Raw genomic sequence first — 24463 nt, forward strand, 5'->3', positions numbered from 1 at the left:
TAATGTAAAGAAATTCTGTTATATGAATCTACAATATACTTTCTTTTTAAATAATATGTTAATGAGCAAATTTAGTTACTCATATTTAAAATGTAAAAAAATTATCATCCAGGATAAATTTAAACAAAAGTAGAAAATCAAACTTTGTAAAAAAATTGATGTAAATATTATTTTATCTTATTTTAAAGCCAGTTAAATCTTTGTGTATTAAAAAAATATATATATATTTACACAAAAAATGCACTGCCATCTTGTTAAAAAAAATTGTTATTAGATTAAAACAGAATGTTATGTTTACAAGTAAAGAAAAAACTCTTTATCCTACCTGATTGAAGTTGTATTTTACAACATAAATACATAGTAACACTAATTCATAGTAACAGTTAAACATAACAGTAATGAATTAGTTTCTCATGTTTGAAAAGTTAAAAGTTTTCTTTATTGTAAAATTATACTTTCTCATGGTTTATACTTGAAGTTTATTGTCAGAACTTTGAACTCTAGTATTTCTGTGTTAAGTGATTAATACGATTCAGGTTTTATAAGCCAACTGACATATATTAGAACAAACTTTAAAAATAAATAGTACTATTTTTTTTTTTTTGTACAAATGAAAATTTCATAATGAAGTAATGATTTGAACCAACTTTACTAAGAAAAATATTACTTTCGGTTGTACAGTGAGATTGGTAAGTGAAATTGAATTATACTTACTTTTTTGGGATTGAGGAGTACGTTAATACAATTCACTTAAAATGTTACTTTACTATTTATACGCCTATGTATAAAATTTGTGGCTTGAAAATCTCCAAAACTATTAGATCAATTACCTCTTGTAGTTTTTCATTTAAAAATATACGAAATAATATAACGAGTAATAGATTTTTTTTAATTACTTGAAATCAGCTTAAGCATAATCACTATTAGACAGTTTAATGGCGATAGCCATTAGACTGTTAGGGTAATACTCTTATACAGTATTTCCAGCTTTTATCAAAATTTATTTCATATCAGAGTTGAGAAGTTTCGAGATGACGGAGTTTTTTTTTATAAGACCGCCATAAATTTACGCGGTGGCCTCCGGATTTTTTTTTAACATATGTTGCTTATTCTCTATTTAGAACATAAATAACAGCGGATTTATAAGTATAAAATTAATGTTTGATTGCTCTGATAAATTCACTAATTTTGAATGAAAAATAACCATATTTTGTTTTCTGTTTGTATTAATTACGTGATCATGATTGAAATTTGTGAAGGTTTGTTTTCGATTTGATAACAGTTAACCTACATTCTACTTTAGGATTACTTGCAGTTCTCAGATATGTATATAATGTGAATGAAGTTTATCCGAAAATGGACTACGATTTTATTTCTTAATGTAAAGAAATTGTTTGATAATTTATTTTTGCGTAACATTTACGATATTTTTGTGGATCTGACTTCACATTCTTGATATCATACTATCATGGAAACTATTGTCAAACTAAATAACCAAACTTTGGGACGTGATAAATTAGCAAGGTTAGTGGACTTACTACTGTATGAATTTATTTTATTAATTTAGACTCATAGTCTTAATTTAATAATGTCGGTTTACTGAGCATTTCTGTGTTAATTAGCTTAAATTAGCAAGGTTAGTGGACTTACTACTGTATGAATTTATTTTATTAATTTAGACTCATAGTCTTAATTTAATAATGTCGGTTTACTGAGCATTTCTGTGTTAATTAGCTTATTTAGGGTGATCAATAGACATAGTGAATGTTTTACAATTCTTCTATCTTGATAAGACTGAAACAATAGTACATTTTAAAGAAGTCTTAATATTGAATACAATAAATTTAAAGTTAACATTTCTTCTAGCTCTTCTTTTACAGTGTTGAGAGAAAACTGGTTAGTAGTTCCTAGTAGCTCTTTGTAATGATTTTCCTTTCAGTTTCTGATTGCCTCCACTCCCACATATTACATAGTTTGTTTTAAATGTGTAAAAATAATCTCATTTTCCCATAAATCACCTTCCTACATGATTTATAATAGTTTTTCTTTACTGTCACTTTATGCATTTGTCTAATAACTCATTAAAATTTTCTGTAATTTGGTTTCCTCCTCTATTGTACTCAGATTTTCCTCATTATCAATTTATCACACCACTTGATCTTTGCTTTTTTCTGTAGGACTATATTCTAAAGATTCAAGGCTAATTACATTTTCTTTACTTTTTATCCATGTTTCATTTCTGTACAGAACATCCAAAGGTGGTTAAAAACTGGTTAACACCTCTGATTAATATTTGAATTCAATATTAGTTATTAGTTAACAGCTTATTAATTTATTAGTTATTGTAATGATGATACAATATGAAAAAGGTTTAAGAGCTTTAAAATTAAAAGAACTGCGTGTTCAGATTAAAAGAGGCTTCAGTTGTTTTTATTAATGCATATTTTTTTTTAAATGCGTATATTAGTGTGTGATGGGTAAAATAATGTGGAAGATGTTAGTGCAACTGAAGCTTTTGTAGGGAGAACTGTTTATTGCGTGGAAATTTGAGTACTGCCAGCCTGTGTCGGGTATTGGCTTTTGAATAAAGTTGTGTAATAGTATGTTGTGTGTTAAAATGCAGTTAACTGTTGAACGTGTATTCGTGATGGAAACTTATTTACAGACGAAATCCCATGTTTATCAGCAAAAGTTAGCGAGAAATTTAAAAAGGAAGCACCAGCAAAAAGTGTTATTCAGAAATTAGTTAAAAAATTTTGTGAAACAGGTTCAGTGTTAGACCAGAAATATACCCAAGACAAGTCAGTTTTAACAAACTGTCTGTCCAGGTTTAACAAACTTGTCCTTTATGACCTGTGCAGATTGTACAGATCTCCTTATCTATTTTTGTGGAGATTAAGCCAGGAAAAGAACATTTCACCAGGTTTACCTCGCACTACAGTGAGGATAATGCTAAAAATATTATCCTTATGAATGCGCTTTTTAAATTAGGTAACTAATGTTGATTATGCTAAAAGGGTTCACTACTGTCAGTGATTCAAGACCTTCATTAGAAACAACAGTGCCACTTTGTGTTTTTTTACAGATGAAACTTGGTTTCACCTAGGTGAATTTGTTAATAGACAAATTACATGATCTGGGGTAATGAAAATCTCCACATTTTCTTTGACTCTCCCCTACACTCACAAAAAAATAGGCATATATGGTGTACGGTTTCAAGGTAACGAGTAATAGAACTCTAGTTTTTTTGAAAAAACTGTATGCTCCCATCTCTCAAAAAATTATCCAACAGTTCATAGCCCTAAACAGGATGAGTGTGAATGCTGGTTGCAGCAGGACAATTTCACTTGTCGAACAGCTTGCTCTACTATAGAGATGCTACAGAATTTTTTTGATAGAAGACTCATTAATAAAGGATTGTGGCCACCAAGGTCTTGGTGGCCACAATTCACAATAAATAATATTATCTATTATTTATTGACTAAACTATGTGATGGGCCTCTTTTAAGTTGAACATTACGTAGCTTGAATTTAAGAGTATTATATAGGTAATTATTTGATATTAAAACAAAAGTTGTATTGTAATTATAGTAAATGTATGTTTGTTACTTTTTTGGAATTCAACAGCCACTTTTTTCAATTTTTTCTTCCAAGTCAGTTGGTATTTAGAAGTATTATAGAGAAATTATAATTATAATCTAACCAAACTTAACCTTCACTTGTTAGTCAAGGTTTATGAGCGAAGCCAGTATAGGTTACATTTGGTTAGATTATATTTATAATTTCTCTACAAACACCCACAAATTTAGAAGAAAAAATTGAAAAAAGTGGCTGTTGGATTCTGAAAAAGAACATATTTTCAGTTGAGCATTTAGTATATTTGGGTTTGCTCACTTCTCATGAATATTATGTTCATATTCATTCAGATTTGTTATATAAAGTTTTTGATTAGTGTTCAAGATTTCAATTGTGATTTATTACACAACCTTACCTTGTGATTATTATTTAAGGAATTCTGTTTGTGTTATTATAAGGAATCCTAATGTATAAAACAAAACAATCAGTTAATAATTAAATGATTTTTAAAGAATTTCTGTACATTAAACGCAGTAGACAATAAAAGAAATTTTTGTATCCATCATCAAGTTATCATAGCCTCATATTCCTTGTCATTAGATGCAGTACAGATGTGACCAACCATGGCTGGCTGGTCACTTCAGGCTCCTTCAACAAAAGTTACTGGAACATAAAAAATTGTGTCTAGTGAGATGATTTTAACAAAGAAGTGTATACCTCTGTAAAATTTTATGGTTCGTAAGTAACTACATGAAGAAAAATTAAATAGCTTTGTGTAGTAAATTAGGCTTTGTATCTACTTGCAGCTCTACATTGTAATATAAAATCTCAGGTTTCAGTGTATGAATTTGCTATTTAAAGTTCCTTTTAAGGGAACATAATTTATTTATCTGTTGTGCTAAATCTTTCAAATATGGGTCTGTAGAGAATGCTGAGTTAATCTTTCAATCGGAGATGTCTATCAGGAGATGATTATAGAGTAGTTTATGAATACATGCAGTTTATTAGAAATTTATAACAGAACAGAAAATCAAACTTGTGAACAGAATAGTGATGTTTTCTGTTTTATTGAACAGAAATTTATAATTGATGGAAATTGTCATTAATGTTCTGTACCAAAAAATTCAGGACTAATTACTTAAAAAAACTGGAAATTAGTACTAAAAAAACAGAAAATTTGTAGTAATTTAAATATTGGTATTATATTTGAAGTAATTGCAAATGGGTTTTGAAGTTGTATTGTGTTGTGCAAGTTGTGCATTAATTTTTGGTAATAACAAACAATGATATATCTATTATGATGAAAAAATAACAAGTAGAGAAGCTTATTGTTGAAGGAAATTGGGCAATTTGGAAAATTTTTATAACTATTTTATAATGTAGTGCAGTGTTCAATGTATTTTGTGGTAGATTTTATAAAACCTGAAGCAAGTTCTGAAAATTATGAAAATCTTGGTATATGGAAAAAGGCAAATGCAAAAGTGAAGAAACATTTTATCTCTCGATGTGAAGCCATTACTTCATGTAGCTGGATGCAATTCTGCATGAGATGTCTAGGATAAGTTAAATAAAGTTTATGATGTTCAATCTACTGAAAATATAGATTTATTGAGGTATCTTGAGTTTCATAATATTCCATGGGAATCAGCAGTTGGTGTGCAGAATAATTTAACAAAATTTGATTAGTACAGGCAAAAATGTTGTTACTTTATAATCCAGTTAATGAAAATTATATATGTACTTGATAGATGCAAAATCTACCAAAAGATTTTGATTATATGTATGTCACTTGGCATGACTTAACCTCGAGCAAAGAAAACATGGGCGAAATTTCTGAATTATGAACTTGAATTGATAAATAGAAGTGAAACAAATATGGCTCCAGTGATGATATCAAAATCAAAATCTAGTATACAGATTACAAAAGAAGGAAAATTGAAGGTTAATCAACAGAAGGTCTTTCTGTTAAAACATTTAAAACAGAATGATCAAAAGCAATATTTCTCATATGGAAAAGTTGGACATGTATCACAAGATTGTAAGATTGGTGTAGTTTGTTTCAAATGTAAAAAGAAGGGTCGTTGATCAAATCTTTGTCCTGATGGAGATGAAAATAAAGATTATGCCATGATATCTTAAGAAAATCTAATGGAAGGAAATATAAAAAACATTGAGAGTGGTATGTACAAGTTTGTCGATTATGATTTTATTAATCATTTAATTGTTCCAGTTATCATTGAAAAATTGAATTGTGACAAGTGGTGCATTGATAGTGGTGGCACACACCATTTAACAAATCATTGTGATTGATCTGACTTTTGGAACCTTTTGAAGTACCAAAGTAAATGGATAGTACTTATCAAGGAGTTAAATTAGGAGCTCTTGGTACTGCAATATAAATATTAAAACTTTTGATGGTCAAGATTGGTTTGATATAGATTGTTTGAAGATTTGTGGTACTCTCCAGATAGAATGTGCAATTTTTTCTCAGTTAAAAAGGAATTGACCAATAGATTCAGAATAATAGAAAATCATTGATTTACAGTAGAAAGGGGGAGTACCTATTGCTGTAGCTATTTTTAATTAAGATAATGAACATTGTCAGTTGGCAGTGAGACTCACCCATCAATGAAAGTTTTATGCTTCTTCTGAGGCTAGAGGTACATTGAAAAGTTGGCATGAAGAATTTGGCCATCAAAATAAACAACATGTGAAACTCACTTTTGATGCCAAAAATTGAGAATATACTACATCAAGAATTGATCCTTGCTGATATGTCTGTGGCCTGATGAGGAGAATGATTTAAATGTTACTGTTATTTTTTATTTTAAATACTTTCAGAGTTACGTATCTAGTAAGTAAAAATAATGAAAATGAAAGAAAAATTTCATTGAATTATTGAAGGCACAGGTTAGATTGATTATAAAAGAATTACTTGCTGATGGAGGAAGAGAATTTGATAACATGTAAGAGTGTATGCTGAGACTATTGGACTAAAACACACGATTACAATTCCCTAACACTCCACAAAAAAATGGAGTTGCTGAACACAAAGTAGGATTATATGTGAAATAGCATATTCATAGCTTCAAACAGCTATTCATCCACCAAAGTTCTTATAGGATGAAGCTTTACTTGCTGTGACATATACCTTAAATAGAACTGCACCAACAAAAATTAAAATCACTTAGAATTATTTTTGAACAATAATTATTTTCACCATTTTAAGATTTTTAGCACAGAATGTTTTTTTTTACGGATTACTCAACAGAAGCAAAATAAATTTTATGTAAAATCTACTAGAGGATATATTGTTGGTTATGCTGATTATGGTTATTGAATTTACTTATCTCAAGAAAAATCTGTTTATATTTCTAGAAATACAAAATTAAGAGATGAATTCTCATAAAAACCAAAGTAGATTAACATGAATAAATGATTAAAAATTTCAAGTGAAAGCAAGGATGAGAGTAGTTTCCCAAATTCAGGTAGTATAGAAGATAACCAACCCATGGATAATATTTCACAATTTGAGGTATATGAGAGTGAGAGCAATTTACAAAATTCAATTGCTGTGAATTAAATACAAAACGAGGATGTTATTTTCCCAATTTGAGATTGAAAATGAGCTACAGGAACAGATTTTTTATATAATCAAAAGTATTGTTATAATCTGAGAAATAGGCAAGAAATTAACCTGCACACTATCAAGATGAATCATTTCAACCGAGCCTAAAAGTTATGTTGATGAAATATGATGAGGCTTTGAAATCGGAGGATATTAAATGTTTGGAAAGCTGCACTGGGTGATGAAATGAATTTGTTATACAAGAATATTATGTGGGAATTAGTGAATTTACTGTCTCAAAGTACACTCATTGATATTAGATGGATTTTTCCACCATATAAATGAATTCCAAAGATAAAATTATTCAGATAAAGCTGCTTTAAAGGAGCCATGCTTTTATGGTCTCATTTAAAGGCTTAAAGCATTAAAGGAGCTTTTTGTGGATACCATTCAAGGTTTCTTGAATGGTACCTTAGAAGAAAATATATATATATGCAGTAATCATAGGGAAATACCAACAATTCAGGTCATGTATGTAAATTATTTAAAAGTTTGTGTGGGCTGAAACGAGCTTCATAATGTTGGTATAAATGTGTAATTGAATTCCTTGGAACTTGTAATTTACAGGAGAGTTATGAAGATTCTTGTGAGTTTTATAATGAAAAATTGATTCTGTTTTTCCATGTGGATGATGAGTTAGTTATGGGAAATGAGGAAATAGTCGTTGAATTCATAATCAATTTGACCCATCATTTTGAGATTACTTCAGATGTAGACTGTTATTTAGGAACGAAAATTGATAAATCTCATGATTATATTAGAATTCCTCAAACTGCATAATATGTGAATAAAATATTTCAAAAATTTTGTATGAATGATGCAAAGCCATCAATGGTGTCTATTGAACATGATTGGATGCCAGGTTATTCACGATTGGCAGAAGATAAAAATGGCCATTGTGAAATCATTGGTAGTTTAATGTATATAGTCCTGGGGACCAGATCGGATTTAGTCTAAGCAGTTAATGTACCTTCAAGACTTTAGGACACACCAACTCAAGCATACTTAAAATTAGTGAAACAATACTCAGATATTTGAAAGTGACTGTAAATTATGGGATTGAATTCAAGAAAAAATAGATTTTAAGAATCAAAGCATATAGTGATGCAGACCATGCTTGAGATAAAAATTACAAGACATTCTACAAGTGGCACATTGCTAAAATTCAATGCTGGACCAATCATATAGAAGAGTAGGTTACAAAAATGTGGGGTCCTATCATCTATGGGTGCAGAATATGTGGCTGCTTGTTAGACTTCAAAATTCATTGTGTAGTTCAGTAGATTTATTGAAAGAAGTTGGAATTATTGACCAAAACCAGAGTATCATTAAATTCATCAGAGATACTATTTTCCTTGAGCAACATCTCAATCTGAACATCCTTTGGACAAGAAGTTTTGAATCAGTTCTGCCAATTTTTACGCTTTGGTAATAGAAGGATAGCCTCTCTATTCTTTTTCACCTATTGACTCTTGCCCGTTTTTGAACCATTTCTGTCAGCCATTTGTAGTTGTGAGCAATTTTAACTATATGCAACTTTAAACATCTGATAGGTTTAGATTGTTTTCCCTAATTTTACACAAAATGTTAATTGCTGCTTTTGGTTGCATTTTTAAACTTAAACAAAAAGACAGGCTTCATCCTAACAATGGTAACTGTCAACTGATTCAACTGAACAGATTGAAACTGAAATACAAGACGTGTAAATGAAATAAATATTAATGTGTTTCTTATAACGTTGTACAGGGAATATATTAAAGAATATGGAAAGGGGACTTGTATATTCAACCTACATATAATTTTCATTGCCATTGTAGGAACGTATATAGAAATGTGGAAATTCTCAATGTGATGGAAAGGAGATATGAGCTTAATAACAAAAGTAAGATCAATAATGTAACTGCTGGTAGAGAGATAAAAAGGAGAATTATGAAAAAAAGAGCCAAGGTAAAAGGTTAAAAACAGTTGGCTTCTGTTACCCCAAAAGAGCAAGAAGAATGATGGATGAAAATGACAGTAATCATTATTCAGAGAATTAGAAAATTTTTCAAGTATGATATAGATAATAGTGACTGTTTTCATGGTGACAGTATCACAGAACATTTTACTTGATAGGGTACAGAAGAGATAACTGAGGAATGATTACATTCAGGATTTGTATCCATTCCTAAAAACCATTGGATACAGAAAAATCAGTAAGTAAAAATGTAAACTTTCCTAAGATACCATGTGAGTACCTTTCTTAAAATTATCCACAATAATTTTTTGGAAGGGTAAAGAGAGTTATCCAATTGTCAGCTGGCTTTAGGAACATTGAAACCAAGATGTATTATTATGTATGATATTTAAGAGATTTAATGATTTTAATTACAATATATTTGCCTGTTGAGAAAGATGTCTGTTTCAGTTAAGTAAAAAGCTAATGACTATCATATGTGGACTAAGACTACAAAAAATGTACTTATGATTGAGAACCTAGAACCAATCCACTGGTGTTAGAATTACAGAAGTAAATTCTAGGAAAGCTGGAATTCAGTGCAGTGTTAAGCAGGGTTCTGATGTAGCCTTTATTCTTTTAGTTACCATCTTTAGGGAAGCATGAATCAAATATTTAAAGCTGGATCGGGGAATAGTTGTAAATGGAATACAGTTTAACAATATGAAGTGTGCAGATTTTATCTGTTTATAGTTTACAATAATAGTTTATGAATGAGTGGTAGAAATTAGTGAATGACATTGTTTTTTGAATTTTCAGAATACAGCTCTCAAATTCATTAGCAAACAGGAAAATTATCCCGGAACATTGTAGAAATTGAGAAAATAGAGAAACTTGCATACCTGGGAAGTACTATAAAATTGAAATTAGTATTAATTTATAAATGAATCTGGATTCATTCTATACAAATTAATCTTACAATGGGGCAAGCATGTGTAGCATTCTCTAAAATAAGTTCTGTACTGAAAAATTCCTTCTTAAATTTGACTATAATTGTGTATTGTGGTTTTATTGTATGGGACATCGGCTGAGATTATCACAAGGAAACTAGAAATTTCAGTAATATGGTGTTGACTTTAATAAAGAATATCTTCCATTGAATAATCAAGTATTAAGAAGAAAGAGTTAAAATTGTTATGACTGAGACATTCAGAGAGATTTGTTTTTCTACAATTGGTAATTCAAGGGAAGGAAAAAACCATAAAGGACATGGATGATAAAGAATTTTAAAAACTGTTCAATGCTATTACTATTTATAAACTATTTGGAACTGAACGTTGGAGGAGGTAATGGAATGAGCAGTCATCTCGAACTGGATGCCTGTTTGGGTTATCAAGATGGACTTAATCTTAATCAGTTTCCACCTCATCTTTTCTATAAACTATCCTCTATTTGTTATGCTTGAGATATCATACTGAAAGTATGGTAGTTTTTGTATTTATCTAATTCCTGATTTCTTGGGATTGCAGTTCTTTTACTTTTATTAATATCTTTTATCTAGATCCATAAGTTCCTACATATACTTGGCCCAGTCAGTGTATGAGCTTGTGATGTCATGACCAGACTGCATATTACTATCTGGCCTGAAAACATCAACTTTGCGTAACAAATCGAAGTATTACTTATTATCATATTGTACATGGTAGTAACTATCATATTTACATTTTCAAATTATAAACAATACATAATTAATTCTTGTATAATCTTTATTTGTACTAAATTATTTATTTCTAATAATAAACAAAAGCTTACTTGAATTTTCTTCATGCATCTAATTCAAACTTCTAGCAAGTTCACCATCCTCGCTAAATGAATCACTGTCACTTTATTTTCACTTTCACTAACAGAGTCTACACATATAATATAATGTTCTGTCATTTCATCTATCAGTGGTTCCAGTTTTTAATATTTTTACTTTTTCACAATAGGGTTTCCAGTCATCTTCATTCATGGAATTAATTTTCTCTGTAGTTAATTTTTCAACATTTGTGAAAAAAAAATGTGTTATGACTCACCACATGTCCTTTCACAATTGACATACCATCTTGATCGGATTCAAATCAGGATGGTACAGTGGGAGTCTAAGAAGACAATGCCCATGTTTTTTGCAAAAGTTCCTCCAAGTGATATTTTTGTACTTTAGTTTTATGTCATTTTATTAATTCATATAACTGTGGTTTCAGCATTTTTTAACTGTACGGAATACGGGTTTTCTCCAGCCAACCAGTCATATCTTTTCTTCTTGAGTTAGAATTTGACACTTTATCAATACCTGTATTGTGATAAGGGATGTTATCAACAACTACTACTGACATTGGTGGAAGATTTGGAATCAATTTTTCACGCACCCATTTCATGAAATTGTCTGTATTCTTGTTGTCATGGTAGTTGCCACTTCTCAAATTGGCTTTCCAAGTTAGTAATGCGTTCAGAATAAAACAGATTTCTCCTACAGCATGAATTACTATTAAACAGTCACCTTTATTAATCGGCACATGAAGTCCATCAACAATACCATCAGATCACCACAACTTTGTCGAACAATGCAAACTTAAAACATATGTTTCATCCAAATAAACAGTTGAAGCATTGCATTGTCCGTACTTAGCCATTGCCTGCAAATGTTCAATTCTCTTCCACCTGTTATCGAATTTCTGAATTAAATGTTTTCTGTTATTTTCAATTTTACACCATTTGAAACCTAACTCTTTCAAAATAACAGCTAAAGTTGATTCACTGCCTTTAAAATCAATAGATTGAAGTTCTTGTCATATATTTTTTTTTAAAAATAGGTAATTCATTCTTCTTTAAATGAAATTCATTAACTGTTCTTTTTAACTACAACTAAATCAAAACTGTCCATCCCATTGACAGGTTTCGAATGTCGTTTATACTTTTTCAGCATGCCGAAAGAACACAATTGGGATATTGATTGAAGAATCATGTCTTCTTTTTCTCTTCTGAGTTTTTGAACCTATGTTCTTGATATCCCACAAGCATCTGCAGTTCTTTCTTTGCATTGTTGAATGCCAATTATTATATGTTTGTTGTCAGTTAATTTACTTACTTTTAGTGCTTCTTTTTTCATAAAATCATAAACATTATTGATAATTTCACATGCTTGACTCCTAAGTTCTTTTTCTTGACAATGGATTTAAAGTCTGTCATAACAATCCATAACATGAAAAAAAGAAAACAAAAAATAACATATTAAAAAAAATTTGCGAAAAACAATGAGTAATTATAAAATAATATGGCTGCACAAAAACTCTATCTGAATACCTTCACTGAACATGATATAAACTGGACTAAAGTTTATTTCTTTATACACACATTGTGTACTACGAATGACAGAACTAAATATAATCATGACAGATATCATTTCAACTGCATGTATAAATTTTTATAGGCCTCTATATAATACCAATCAAAGCATTAGTGTCATTGGTTAAGAAATTGTTATTGTTTACAAAATTGAATCGTTAAGCATTTTTATAGATGTAAGTAATCAATTCAAGTGGAAAGAATTTAACACACAATAACATAAATCTATTGTTTGGGTACCCATATTGTTTGTAAGTCGAAAAATAAAATAAAAATAATAATTACACACAAAAATAATGTTTTGAAAAATAATAATATAATTAGATGTCACAAGCTCATAGATTTGCTGGGACAACTATACTAACTTGTTTAACATGTACTACTATACGTTGTCAAAACAGTTTTTTCTGATGGCTTTTCATCTGCTCCCATTATCTTATTCTTCTTTAATGTTTTAGAGCTCTCAGATTCACATCTAGAAATACTATTTATCTACTGAAATTATTATTTTTTTCCTACTCTGACTTCATCAATTAGTTTTTTATCCTCTTGTAAAAAATAATTAGCAGAAAGTAATTAATTTCCTCATGTGTTGCTGCTTTCCATAAATCTTTCTTCTCCTTAACAGCAGTCTTTCATCTATAAGTTTTTATATTGATTTATTTTTGCATCATTTCCTTAAAAATTTCTTTTACCTTTTTATATGCTGTGTCTAGCATTTTCTGTTTTCTTTTTTGTTTTCTGTTCACTATTTTTCTTTCCCCTCAAAGTTTCTGTTGCTGTTTTGTTTTCTTAGTCACTTTAACTTTTTACAAAAGTAATATACAGTCATCCTTCTGCTTATTTTTTTGTTTTCTATATTCTCTATTCATCCATTGTCATATATTTTTATTCCATCTTACTTATAACTTTTATCCTTCTACTTAATATCTTGCCTTCTCCCCAGATTATTTCCTTTTTAAATATATTTCATTAATTTTTTTTATTGTGTGCCTTTTCAGAAATTTTTAACACTGGTTTTATTTAATTTCATCCATTTTAAATAGCAAAGAATAAATAATTTACATAAAGGTTTTACCATCTGTTAAAAATTAATTAATTGTAGATTTCCTAATTACAAAAAAGTACATATATGTACATTAAGAAGCAGAGCAAAATTCTTGGATAAAAATTGTATTACCAATTATAAAATTTATCAAAAATTTTGCTTAAAGAAAATATGTAATTATCTTAAATATTCAGTTTGATCTATTGTTTTTATACCCCATCGGACTTTAAAAACTCTGATTAACTTACACGACAAGCACTTTATTCTTTGTCCAACTGTTTATAGTAAATTTTCATGTCTGGTACCATACTTGTATTCTTTCTTTAATAATCTGTTATAATTATTTGTTTTATATAGCTAAAAGAATAAGTAAATAGATTTCCAAATACTAATTTTATATTGCCTAATCATTATGTTGTCTATCTGATACCTTCTCTTGCTGTTCTTATTGGCCTCACTTATATTTCTTTTAAAAACTGGTCCCACCTTTGTGATTTTCTAAAAAAGACTATAAAGGTAATGGTTTATATAACTGAAAATTCCTAGTTCCCCAGCTAGTTTCCCTTTTACTTATTTTGTAGGATTCTGTTCCTCTGTTTCCCTCATTACTAGTTGATTTTCATCATATTCTATGTTAATCATATATTATTGATATATGTTACAAACTTGGGCTGTGAAAGTATCCTGACTGAAATAATTTTCTGTCAAATGTTGCTTATAACAACATGGTATGTTATTCATTATTACTCCAATTCCTATGATTTCATTATGTGATAGTATTTTAATTATTTAATGTTAAATTCTGTATTTTCCTAATCAGAAATTGCACTTATCTTTTTTACTTCACTAATTCTTAATACAGCTAATCTTCCACATGTAATTATTAAACATTTCTGTCATTTTATGCTCATACTTAAAAATGTCACTGGACTTATATTTTCTGGTTGCCTTCTCCTGATTAATCTCATGGTAAGAACTCAAGAAGAAGTTTTAAGATGATGTAATTAGATTGGGCTAGTAATTTTTGTAGGATAATTTACCGAATTGATATATAGTAATTTTTTTTTTAATGAATTCAATACTGCAAATTTTGTTTAATTAGAAATGCTTACTTGCTTTTATTTTAGAAAACATTTTTAATGTTAAATATGAATTTATCCTGATTTGTAATTCTAGGTAACTTAGAGACTTCCCTAGGAAATATATTTTGGAAAAAAGTCAGGGTAAATTATTTCAAGTGAAATCACAAGGATTTCTTGTGGCAAATTTTAATTTGTGTGGAAATAGAAATATTAGGATACATGAAACATATAATTAAAGATAGTAGCAAATATGTTGAGATAAAAATATTACTGTAGAATAGAAAACGATGTAGAACTCTGTCAAATATTTCATTTTGAATTATTTCATTTCACCACTGAAGTGATTGTTGATAAAACTGTTTCTCTGTTGATAGCTGTTATTTGTTTGTTCAAAAATATTCTATTCTGCTTGTAAGTTTTATAAATCTAAATTAATTCATTTACTTCTTTCAGGCTTATTCAGTATTTAAGCCGTGTTGTCTGGCATTATATGGAGCAAAGGAATGCCAATAAAAAATCTGTTGAAAAATTAAAGCAGATTGAATATACATTTAGCACATTTAGAAAAAGTAAGTTGTTCATTCTTTATTTTATTAAAATATGTAATTTTTTATGAATATATACAGATTTTGCTAATGTTGATTTAATTGTAAATAATTATCATTGGCCTCATTCTTGAAAAAACATGATGAAAGTGTCTACAGTTATGTTTTTGATATGTTTTTATCATGATTTATTTTAATTTTGTATGGCTAACAGAGCCTAATTATTATTTTGTAATTTTTTATATTGAATAAATCTTGTAAATAAATTCTATAAATTTGAGATATGTTTTCTGTTTATTTCTATCATTACGTAAACATGTGACTGGCCAAAAATAGTTTAAAATTAAAATATAATTTTACATGCAATATTCATAAAAAATAAAATGATGACAAAGTCTTCATACAGATCTTCAGACAACAGAGAGCTTAATAGAAAAAAAATCATAAGTCGTCTGTAACTAAATAGATAGTGAATGGCACAGGAAAACGGGAAATTTTGAAAGTAATAGTGGTAGTAGTCCTGAAGACCTGGTAGAAAGGTGGGAATGGCATCCCCTGCCATTTAGTAATCATGGACCAGTGGGTTGATACACAACATGCATTTGTTGTGAAGGCATTTTACAAGAATGGTGACAGTGTGACTGCTGCTCAATACAAATTCAAACATCATGGTTATATTCCATCTTGCCATGCCATCAAGACATGGGTTGAGAATTTCAAGAAGACGGGTTCAGCTCTAAAAAAGAAATCACCAGGAGGTTAACAAATGCCAGAAAACACTGAAGCAGTTCAGGCCTCTATTGAAAGGAGCCCACGATGGTCAGCAAGGAAACTAGCAGCAGCACTGAACCTAAAACTGAAAAACTGTCTGCCGAATACTCTACAGTGATTTGAAGTCTTCATCCTTACAAAATTCAAGTTGTACAGGAACTGAAATCATCAGACCACATGGTCCCATTAATTCCCATGGAAGTGTTTCAAAGTACCATTCAAAATCTCAGCATTTGCTTCCAGGAATGCATACATTCAAATGGCCATTACCGTATAGACATTATTTTTAGAAATTGAAATGTTTTGTGTTGGGACACTTAATTGCATGTGTTTCAATAATAAACTTGAAAATTAATTTTTTTTACCTTTGTTAGAGTTACTTCAAAATTTCTCGTTTCCTTGTGCCATACAAGTAATTTTTTTTAGGCAAAACACGTTATATTGTTTATAAAAATTATATAATTATTTTAATTATATTTGAATTTGCTAACTGTTTAATTGTGGGTGGTTTATTTGTGTAAAAAAGAGTTTTGTTTATCTTGTAGTTAGTATAAATAAAGTTTTAAAGCTGCTTTATTTGTTGTTTTATGATTTTTCTGTAATTAATTTCTCTAGTTTACAACTTTTAATATTATTTTACTCCTAATATGGATGTTAAATTTCAAAAAGGTTTAGCAATTTGTAAAAATGAATTTTTTTGGAATTTTTGAGTTCATGATAGTCTTTAATCTATGAGATAGCAGTTGTTTGCAATATTTCATCCATTTTTCTGGGAACCAACATTGCCTAAAGGGAATACCTATTGAAATCTAATACAACAGGGACTTGTTGTGCCCTAGGACCACTACTATAGTTATAATGGATCTCCAGGAACTGAAAAGTAACATCTATGATAAGTTTAGAATGCCATTGCTTGGTGCAAAGTTTTTAAAGGTGAGGACTAAAAACAATAAAAATTGAATGGAAATAAACTGCTATTAGGAATACAGACTTTTCAGGCAATCTTTAAGAGCTAGTTGAAGCGATGGAAAGCAGTTGATTTGTTGTATCGTGTATGCCGGTTGTACTATACCCCTATTGATAACAAAGTGGAAGAATGAAAATCCTGAGAAAATTTTATCTGTAGATTGGATTGAAAATAAGAGGGAATGATGAATAATGAAGTGGGAATGGTGTTGTGAGAAAGGGAGGTGAAGAAATAATTGGTTGGATGGAACCATTTAAAGAAGACATCCGCCCTTCAACATGAACTCTAAACATTTATTTTCTTTGAGTACAGACTTGCAAAAGTTGACTATTGACTATATCACAGAGATACAAATATGAAAACAATAGTGAAGCAGAAATGTAGGAAGCAAAAAGGTATAGGGTGAGGAAGTGCTTGTTGATGGATGGCAATTCTGAATGTGTGTTTCAAGTAAAGACAAAGATTAAACAAAGACATCTTACATTACTGATTGAACGACCTTCGCAGGACTATGATGGATTATATGTTTTATGATGGTAAAATGTAAAAGTTCTAGTGTAGATAAATGAAATGGATGGTGTTATTGAACATTATACATTTTTAATTTATATTTTAAATTCTATTAATGTAAACCACCTAATACAGAATATTGAGATAATATATATATCATACCTTAATTTTACTACGAAAGTACTTTTGTGGAATCCTGCAGCCTCAGTTATATTTAATTGAGTTAAACCACAATAAAAAATAAGATTTGGTACATTCATATGATTATTTTTTGTGCAACCTTTTTCTGTAACATTGTACTTCTTCATTAACCATGCTTATTTGTTTTTAATAATAAATGAAAAATTTAGACAAAAGAAATTGTTAATGTTTTCCCAGTTTGTTGTTTTATTATTTGTAAGTAAGACATCTGATTTCAAATTTTATTGTACATTTGTTTTATATATTTATATTTTATTTATTGTATTACATGTAATAAATAAATATACATATAAAAATTATTTATACATATTAATTTTGAAAACATTTATTTAAAAAAACTATTTTTTAAGGGAATTTGTACAATGGCTCATGCCTATAAACATTGGTAAGGTATAAAGCAAATGACTGATGTATTTATTTATGGATAATGTATTGTTTAGTCATGTCTTTTTATTAATATTTTAATTTATCCATTTGCATCTTGAACAAATGGATTTAATTTCATTTTTAGCATGCCCTGTTACATTACTCAAGGTGTGTTACATAATCACATATTAGGTATTTATAATACTGCATTCTTTTATATTTTTTAGTTGAAAATTATTTTTGTGGTTTATATGTTGAAGTGTATTAAAAAATTCTTGGTTTTGGGTTTTGTTATTGTTAGTGATTGAATTGTTATAACAAAATTTAAATCCATTGTTAAGAACAAAAACTTCATAATCTGCACATGAAATTATCAATAATATTTATGATTTCATGAAGAGAATTCATAAAGAAGCTCAAAAGATTGAAAAATTAATAGATAACAAGCATTTAATAAGCCATCAGAAATGAAAAGAAAGAACTTCTACTGTTTTTGGGATATCAAGATCACAGGTTTGAAGTCATGATCTGACGATGTGGTAAAGGACTTTTAACTAGTGATTATCAAATCTAATCATTTAATAATAATCTGTGCTGGAGTAGAAATCAGGTTTGTTATAGATGTGTGCTGACTTGGGAAGCCAGTTAAATAGTGGTAAATATCGATGCAATGTGAATATAAAATATGTATGTAAAAAGTGACTCCCCATTCCATCTCCGTAGTCAGTGGTAGTTCTCGATAATGCCCCACATTGCACATAACTCGCTAATTGATAAAGGTTTGAATTTTAATTCCAAGAAAAGTGAAATGACTGGCTGGCTGGAAAAGGGCCATATTCCACTTACTCCGTCAGTACTGAAACCACTGTTATATAGATCAATTAAGATACACAAAACTATAATAAAATGGTATCACTTTGATGAACTTCTAGAAGAACATAGACTTGAATTCTTAGAATAGCTAGTCATAACTCAATATTTCTGATGTCAGATGTTCAGAAATTAACTTAGAATAATATCAAGAATGAGTAAAAGTGACGGATACTTTATTGTGAAAAAAAAATGTAACCAGATTCGTTAAAAGTTAAACTGTTCATAGATGAAATAATATGAAAATGTATTATTTGAGGTCTGTAAATAACGTAATGAGACTGGTTCAGAAAAACTTTTTATTTACAATCCAGTTATACATGGACTCTTATCACCTTTGAAATAGTTCCCTTGGGAAGCCATGCATCGCTTTAAATGAGTTTACCACTCTTAATAGCAGTGTTGGAACTAAGAAACTAGAATATCCTTCATATGGTCACTTTTTTTTTTTTTTTTTTTTTTTTTTTTTTTTTTTTTTTACTGTTCCAAATGATGTCCTTTGATGTGTGTTTTTAAAGTTGGGAACAGGAAAAAGTGTCGCAGGGACTGAAGTCAGGTGAATAAGGTGGTTGAGGAACTACAGGAATGTTTTTCTTTGCCAAAAACTCATTGAGAGTGCAGTGTGACAAGATGCATTGTCATGATGCAGCATCATGAATCAAAACCATGATAATTTGTTCTTCGATAGTAATGGCATTGTCCGTAAGGAGTTTTTACCAACAGGACAGACTGTAAACCAATATATTTACCAAGAAATTCTTGAAAGACTATAGAAAAGAGTTGCCTGCATGAGACCAGCCATCAAAGACAACTGGATGTTGCATCATGCAATGCACCTTGTCACACTGCATCTCAGTTGATGAGTTTTTGGCAAAGAAAAACATTCCTGTTGTTCCTCAACCACCTTATTCACCTGACTTGAGCCCCTGCGACTTTTTCCTGTTCCAACTTTAAAAACACACATCAAAGGACGACACTATTTTGGAACAGTAGAAAACATTAAAAAAAAAATGTAACCGACCATCTGAAGGATATTCCGGTTTCTGACTTCCAATTCTGCTATGAAGAGTGGGAAACCGTTTGAAGCATTGCATGGCTTTCCAAGGGAACTATTTTGAAGGTGATAGAGTCCATGTATAACTGGATTGTAAATAAAAAGTTTTTCTGAACCAGTCTCATTACTTTATTTACAGCCTTGTAAGTGACTGTTACAACAAAGACAGTGAAGATAGTGAACTTGGCAGAAGAATTCTGTGCATTGTGCAAATTTAAGTAAGTTTTTTTGGTTGTTAACAATTAAAAATGGTAGTTACACCTGATGTAAAATTACATAATATAAAATAATCAAAAATTTTTGTTAAGTTATAGTCTTTAAATTTATTATTTTTGCTAATTAAAATCAGTTTTTGAAACTGTTAATTAAGGAAAGCTTAACAGCTTGCATTACATTATTAGAGTAATTGGTACTATTATTATATTACCAGATGTAATTATTATTCTTCCATTAGTTGTGTAGAATTAATGCTTTTAGATTGAACAGTAAAATTCTTTCAGCCTGTTTTATTATAAGTTTATATATTCATATGTTACACTATACGTATATTGCTTAAACATATTCTATTTCATGATGTTTTATTATGTTAGTTTCATTTATTGTTTCAGTATTGAGGTTGGGTAGGTGTATAGACGTATTGTACAGCTCACTGACTACCATAAATTATACTGAACCAATGGTACGTTTGACCTCAACATTGTCTAAAATAACAAATGGATTGTATTTATTATGTGATCATGTGTTGTGGGCTGCTCGAGCTGGCTTAGCTGACATTAATACAGCAGAGTGGGGAACTACAGCGAATAGATATTGGCTATTTTCAATATATTGTAATCTAATACGTGATGTTTATGAAATATTTAGAATAATATCATTGTACAATAATAAGGTAAATAAATCTAAAAGTATTAAAACAGTTTGTGGTTATAGTCAAAATACGTCTCGCATTACTTACAATAATTATCAGAGTGGTAATAAGATGTTATTAAATATTTTGTCAGAACATAAAGATGTTGTATTAGATACAGTTAAAAATAGTTGTGATGTTTTTATACCATTGACTAGTTTAGGATTTGTTAAACTTAGTCCTGGCACCATTGGTATGCTGGGTACTATATCGTCTATAATAAGTATTATTGTTCTAATTGATCCATTGTCAAAATTAACACCTTCATAGTATTTAGTTTATTAGATGTTATATTTTTTATCTGTATTGTATATTTGATATAAGTATTTTTTGGTATAAGAGTATTATTTTTGGTTTTAAGTATTACATGTCATTAAAAATATATAAACTTTTTAATTATGGTTATTCCTTGGAGATTGTATATAAACATTTTGATATGTACTCAAATGAATATTTTTGTAATATTTTATTAAAGAGATTTTATAATGTGAACTGCAATGTGGAAATACCAATAGTTATTTTGTTGAGTGTACCACTGTAATCTTTCTTTGTTTCTTCTGCTCTTCTATTTTATTTTTTATTCTCTAGTACAGATTAGTAAGTAAAACATTTTTTATTTGTTTCATTCAATCAGTATGTTCCTGACTGCTAAATCAAAAGTCCTGTGTTAGAATTCCAACAGGATATTAGATCATTTCAATGAGACTTTTTTTTCTATATGAACAAGACTATTAAAGCCACAAACAAAAAAAAAATCTTTATGATGTATGTTTTATCCATTTACAATTTTTCTCATGAAATCTTTTAATTTATTAATTTATTTTAAAAATTTTCTGAAGAAATTACATTTCAAAATAGTTTTTTAAGTTTTAGTTTATACATGTGTAATTACTTTTAATGCCTGAATAGAATTTTTCAGCCAAATAATGTATTAGTATATCAATAAATGCAATTAGCATAACCATACTAATTCTCTATCTCTCGTAGTTAAAACAAACCCTTATACTGAACATGTTTGTAATTTAAGAAAATTTGTAGATTAGAGAGAATAGAATTTATTTTTTGATTTTAAGTACTGTATGCACGTATTTTAAAATTTTACTGTATCATGTTTAACATTAATGTATATGAGTGAGATTACATGTAAAATAAGTGGTAGTACCTGTCTTCATTTGGGCTACTCTGTTACCTGTACCTACTCATGAAACAGTAAATCTTATTCCTGAAAAGACATTTAACACCAAATAGACAAAAAGAGAATAGAATTTTGAGTAATACTTATTATTTATAGAAACAATCGCTTGGTCAAAATTTCACAAACTTTTCCTGCAGAAGTTAACGTTTGCGACAGTCCTGTTTGCAAGGAAATCCTGTTGTTGCCGCATTCACCAAAACAATTTGAGCACCATCAAAATGAAAAAAACCTTTTTAACAATCTTATAGCAAATTTTTTTTGCTTTGTTTAAATTCATATAAGTAATTAAACTGTAAAAAAAATTGTTGAATAAGTGCTTCCCTCCTCCAGTAAATGTTTTACATTAAAATATAGAAAATATATTTAAAAATCATATTTGAGATTTACTCCTTATGCAAGTTTCATTAAAATTAGCTCCACCCTTTTTTTTTGCATCGTGCTTTGAAAATGATATACAAATTGATATTGATATTAAAAGTCCATCTCTACGTTAGTTTTTTTTTAATACAAAGACATAAAAGATTGTGAGCTGTTTAGTTTAGAGTTTGATTTTAAATATGTATATGATTTACGAGGTGCTACCCAAAAGTTCGGGGAATTTGAATTTCACGCGCGAACCATTGCTGGTACAATCTGCTGCCGCTAGATGTGGCTAACAGTACTCTTTGAGAATCAGTGTTTCAATAGCTGTGACGGTGAGAGGCTGCATTGTTGACTTTCGTGCGGTTGTGTAATGTTGTGTTTTACTGCTTTGGGGTAGTACTAAATGGCAGATTTTAAAGAGCAAAGAACCTGCATCAAATTTTGCTTCATGCTTAAAAAACCTGGTGCAGAAACCCATCGCATGCTTGTGGAAGCATTTGGTGACAATGCTATGAGTAAAAGTAAAACTTTTTTGTGGTACAAACAATTCAAAGATGGACGAATGACAGTCGATGATGATGAGCGTTCAGGAAGACCATCAACAAGCACAACACCGGAAAACATTGCGAAAGTGCGAGTGGCTATTGTTGCAGATCATAGACAAACAATCCATGATGTTTGTGCAGTCGTACAAATGTCATATGGGTCCATTGCAACGCATCTTGTCGGACAATTTGAACATGAGACACATTGTTGCAAAATTCATTCTGAGACTGTTGAACAGCGACCAGAAACAAAATCGCGTAGCTGTCTGTAGTGAATTGAAAAATTCAGCAAGAGATGACCCTAACTTCATCTCAAACATCATAACCAGTGATGTGAGATATGGGTGTACGGGTTTGACCCTGAAACTAAGCACCAGTCGTCGCAGTGGAAGTCACAAAGTTCACCGCGGCCAAAAAAAGCACACCAAGTTCACAGCAACGTGAAGTCCATGATGATTGTTTTTTTCGACATCAAAGGCATTATCCATAAGGAATTTGTTCCTCTTGGTCAAACTGTCAATGGTATGTTCTATTGTGAAGTTTTGAAGCGGTTACGTGAAAGCATTAGGCGCATACGTTCAGATCCGTGGGGTAACAACAGCTGGGTTTTGCACCATGACAACGTGCCCGCGCACACATCGCTAGCCGTTCGGAATTTCTTGGCTTCCAAAAAGACGGTAGTGATTCCCCACCCACCCTATTCGCCTGACCTTGCCCCATGTAACTTTCTTCTCTTTCCAAAAATAACATTTCAATTGAAAGGCCGTCGTTTTAACACAATTAAGGAGATTCAGAAAGAAATTCAGAACATGCTTTGAACACTTACACCTGCAGACTTCCAGGGATGCATGGAATCATGGGAAAAATGCTGGAATCACTGTATCAATGCTCAAGGGGATTACTTTGAAGGAGACAGTGGAAATTATAAGTTATGGTTAGCTATTTTATTTTTATGGTAAAATTCCCTGAACTTTTGGGTAGCACCTCGTATACGCAGGGTGTTTCAGAAGGTTACTTCCATACTTTACAGGTGTATTCCTTGTTTTTAAATAATGAAGAGATTCATGTGAACATAGATCCAGAAATGCTTTGTTTTTTAATGAAAGATCTTACCCAGATTTTGGCTGTAAAGGTCAAATGTTATACAAAACTCGATGGAGAAAAATTATTAAGGAAATTAGTTTTTTATTGCAATATTGCATGAAAAATGTTTAAAACATTGGATTCCAAAACTATATCTCCAGTATAAGATTGTTGAAGAAAAAACAAGAATATTGTTGTGAAAACTAAAAAGTTGAAGTTGAAAATTACGCTTTTTAGATTTGGCATAGATTTATTTAGTTAAATTGCCGATAACCAAATAAAGCTTTTTAAGACAAAGTTTGTAGAGAATTTAATTCTGAGAAAAGTTTTGTAATTAAAGTTAATAGCTGAATAATTTTTTTTTAAAAATCCATTTTTATTAAAAACCAAAATATTTTTAACTTTTTTGCTACAAATGAATAAAAAAATTCT

General features: G+C 29.7%; 1 protein-coding gene across 3 annotated transcripts; it reads left to right on the forward strand.

The window, feature by feature from the left end:
* The first annotated feature begins 1076 nt into the window (after positions 1 to 1076).
* On the forward strand, positions 1077 to 24319 carry Pex11ab (peroxisomal biogenesis factor 11ab). Of its 3 annotated transcripts, XM_075359895.1 has the most exons (4): positions 1077 to 1524; positions 15108 to 15223; positions 20547 to 20827; positions 23979 to 24319. In XM_075359895.1, the coding sequence occupies exons 1-4, from the start codon at positions 1469 to 1471 to the stop codon at positions 24150 to 24152; spliced, it is 627 nt and encodes a 208-aa protein (XP_075216010.1). In that variant the 5' UTR covers positions 1077 to 1468; the 3' UTR covers positions 24153 to 24319. The 3 variants fall into 3 exon arrangements, with proteins under 3 accessions (XP_075216010.1, XP_075216007.1, XP_075216009.1); XM_075359892.1 differs by lacking the exon at positions 23979 to 24319 and having other exon boundaries at positions 1082 to 1524; positions 20547 to 21351; XM_075359894.1 differs by lacking the exon at positions 23979 to 24319 and having other exon boundaries at positions 1511 to 1636; positions 20547 to 21351.
* Positions 24320 to 24463: the final 144 nt, after the last annotated feature.

This window comes from Lycorma delicatula, chromosome 3 (genome assembly GCF_047948215.1).
Source record: "Lycorma delicatula isolate Av1 chromosome 3, ASM4794821v1, whole genome shotgun sequence".
In the NCBI taxonomy this organism is placed as follows: Eukaryota; Metazoa; Arthropoda; class Insecta; order Hemiptera; family Fulgoridae; genus Lycorma; species Lycorma delicatula.

Excerpts from the sequence above, each read along its gene's own strand:
- Pex11ab (XM_075359892.1), top strand. The coding sequence starts at position 1,469 with ATGGAAACTATTGTCAAACTAAATAACCAAACTTTGGGACGTGATAAA. Across the intron at positions 1,525-15,107 it reads GGACGTGATAAATTAGCAAG|GCTTATTCAGTATTTAAGCC; the intron begins GTTAGTGGACTT and ends TACTTCTTTCAG. Across the intron at positions 15,224-20,546 it reads ATTTAGCACATTTAGAAAAA|TATTGAGGTTGGGTAGGTGT; the intron begins GTAAGTTGTTCA and ends TTATTGTTTCAG.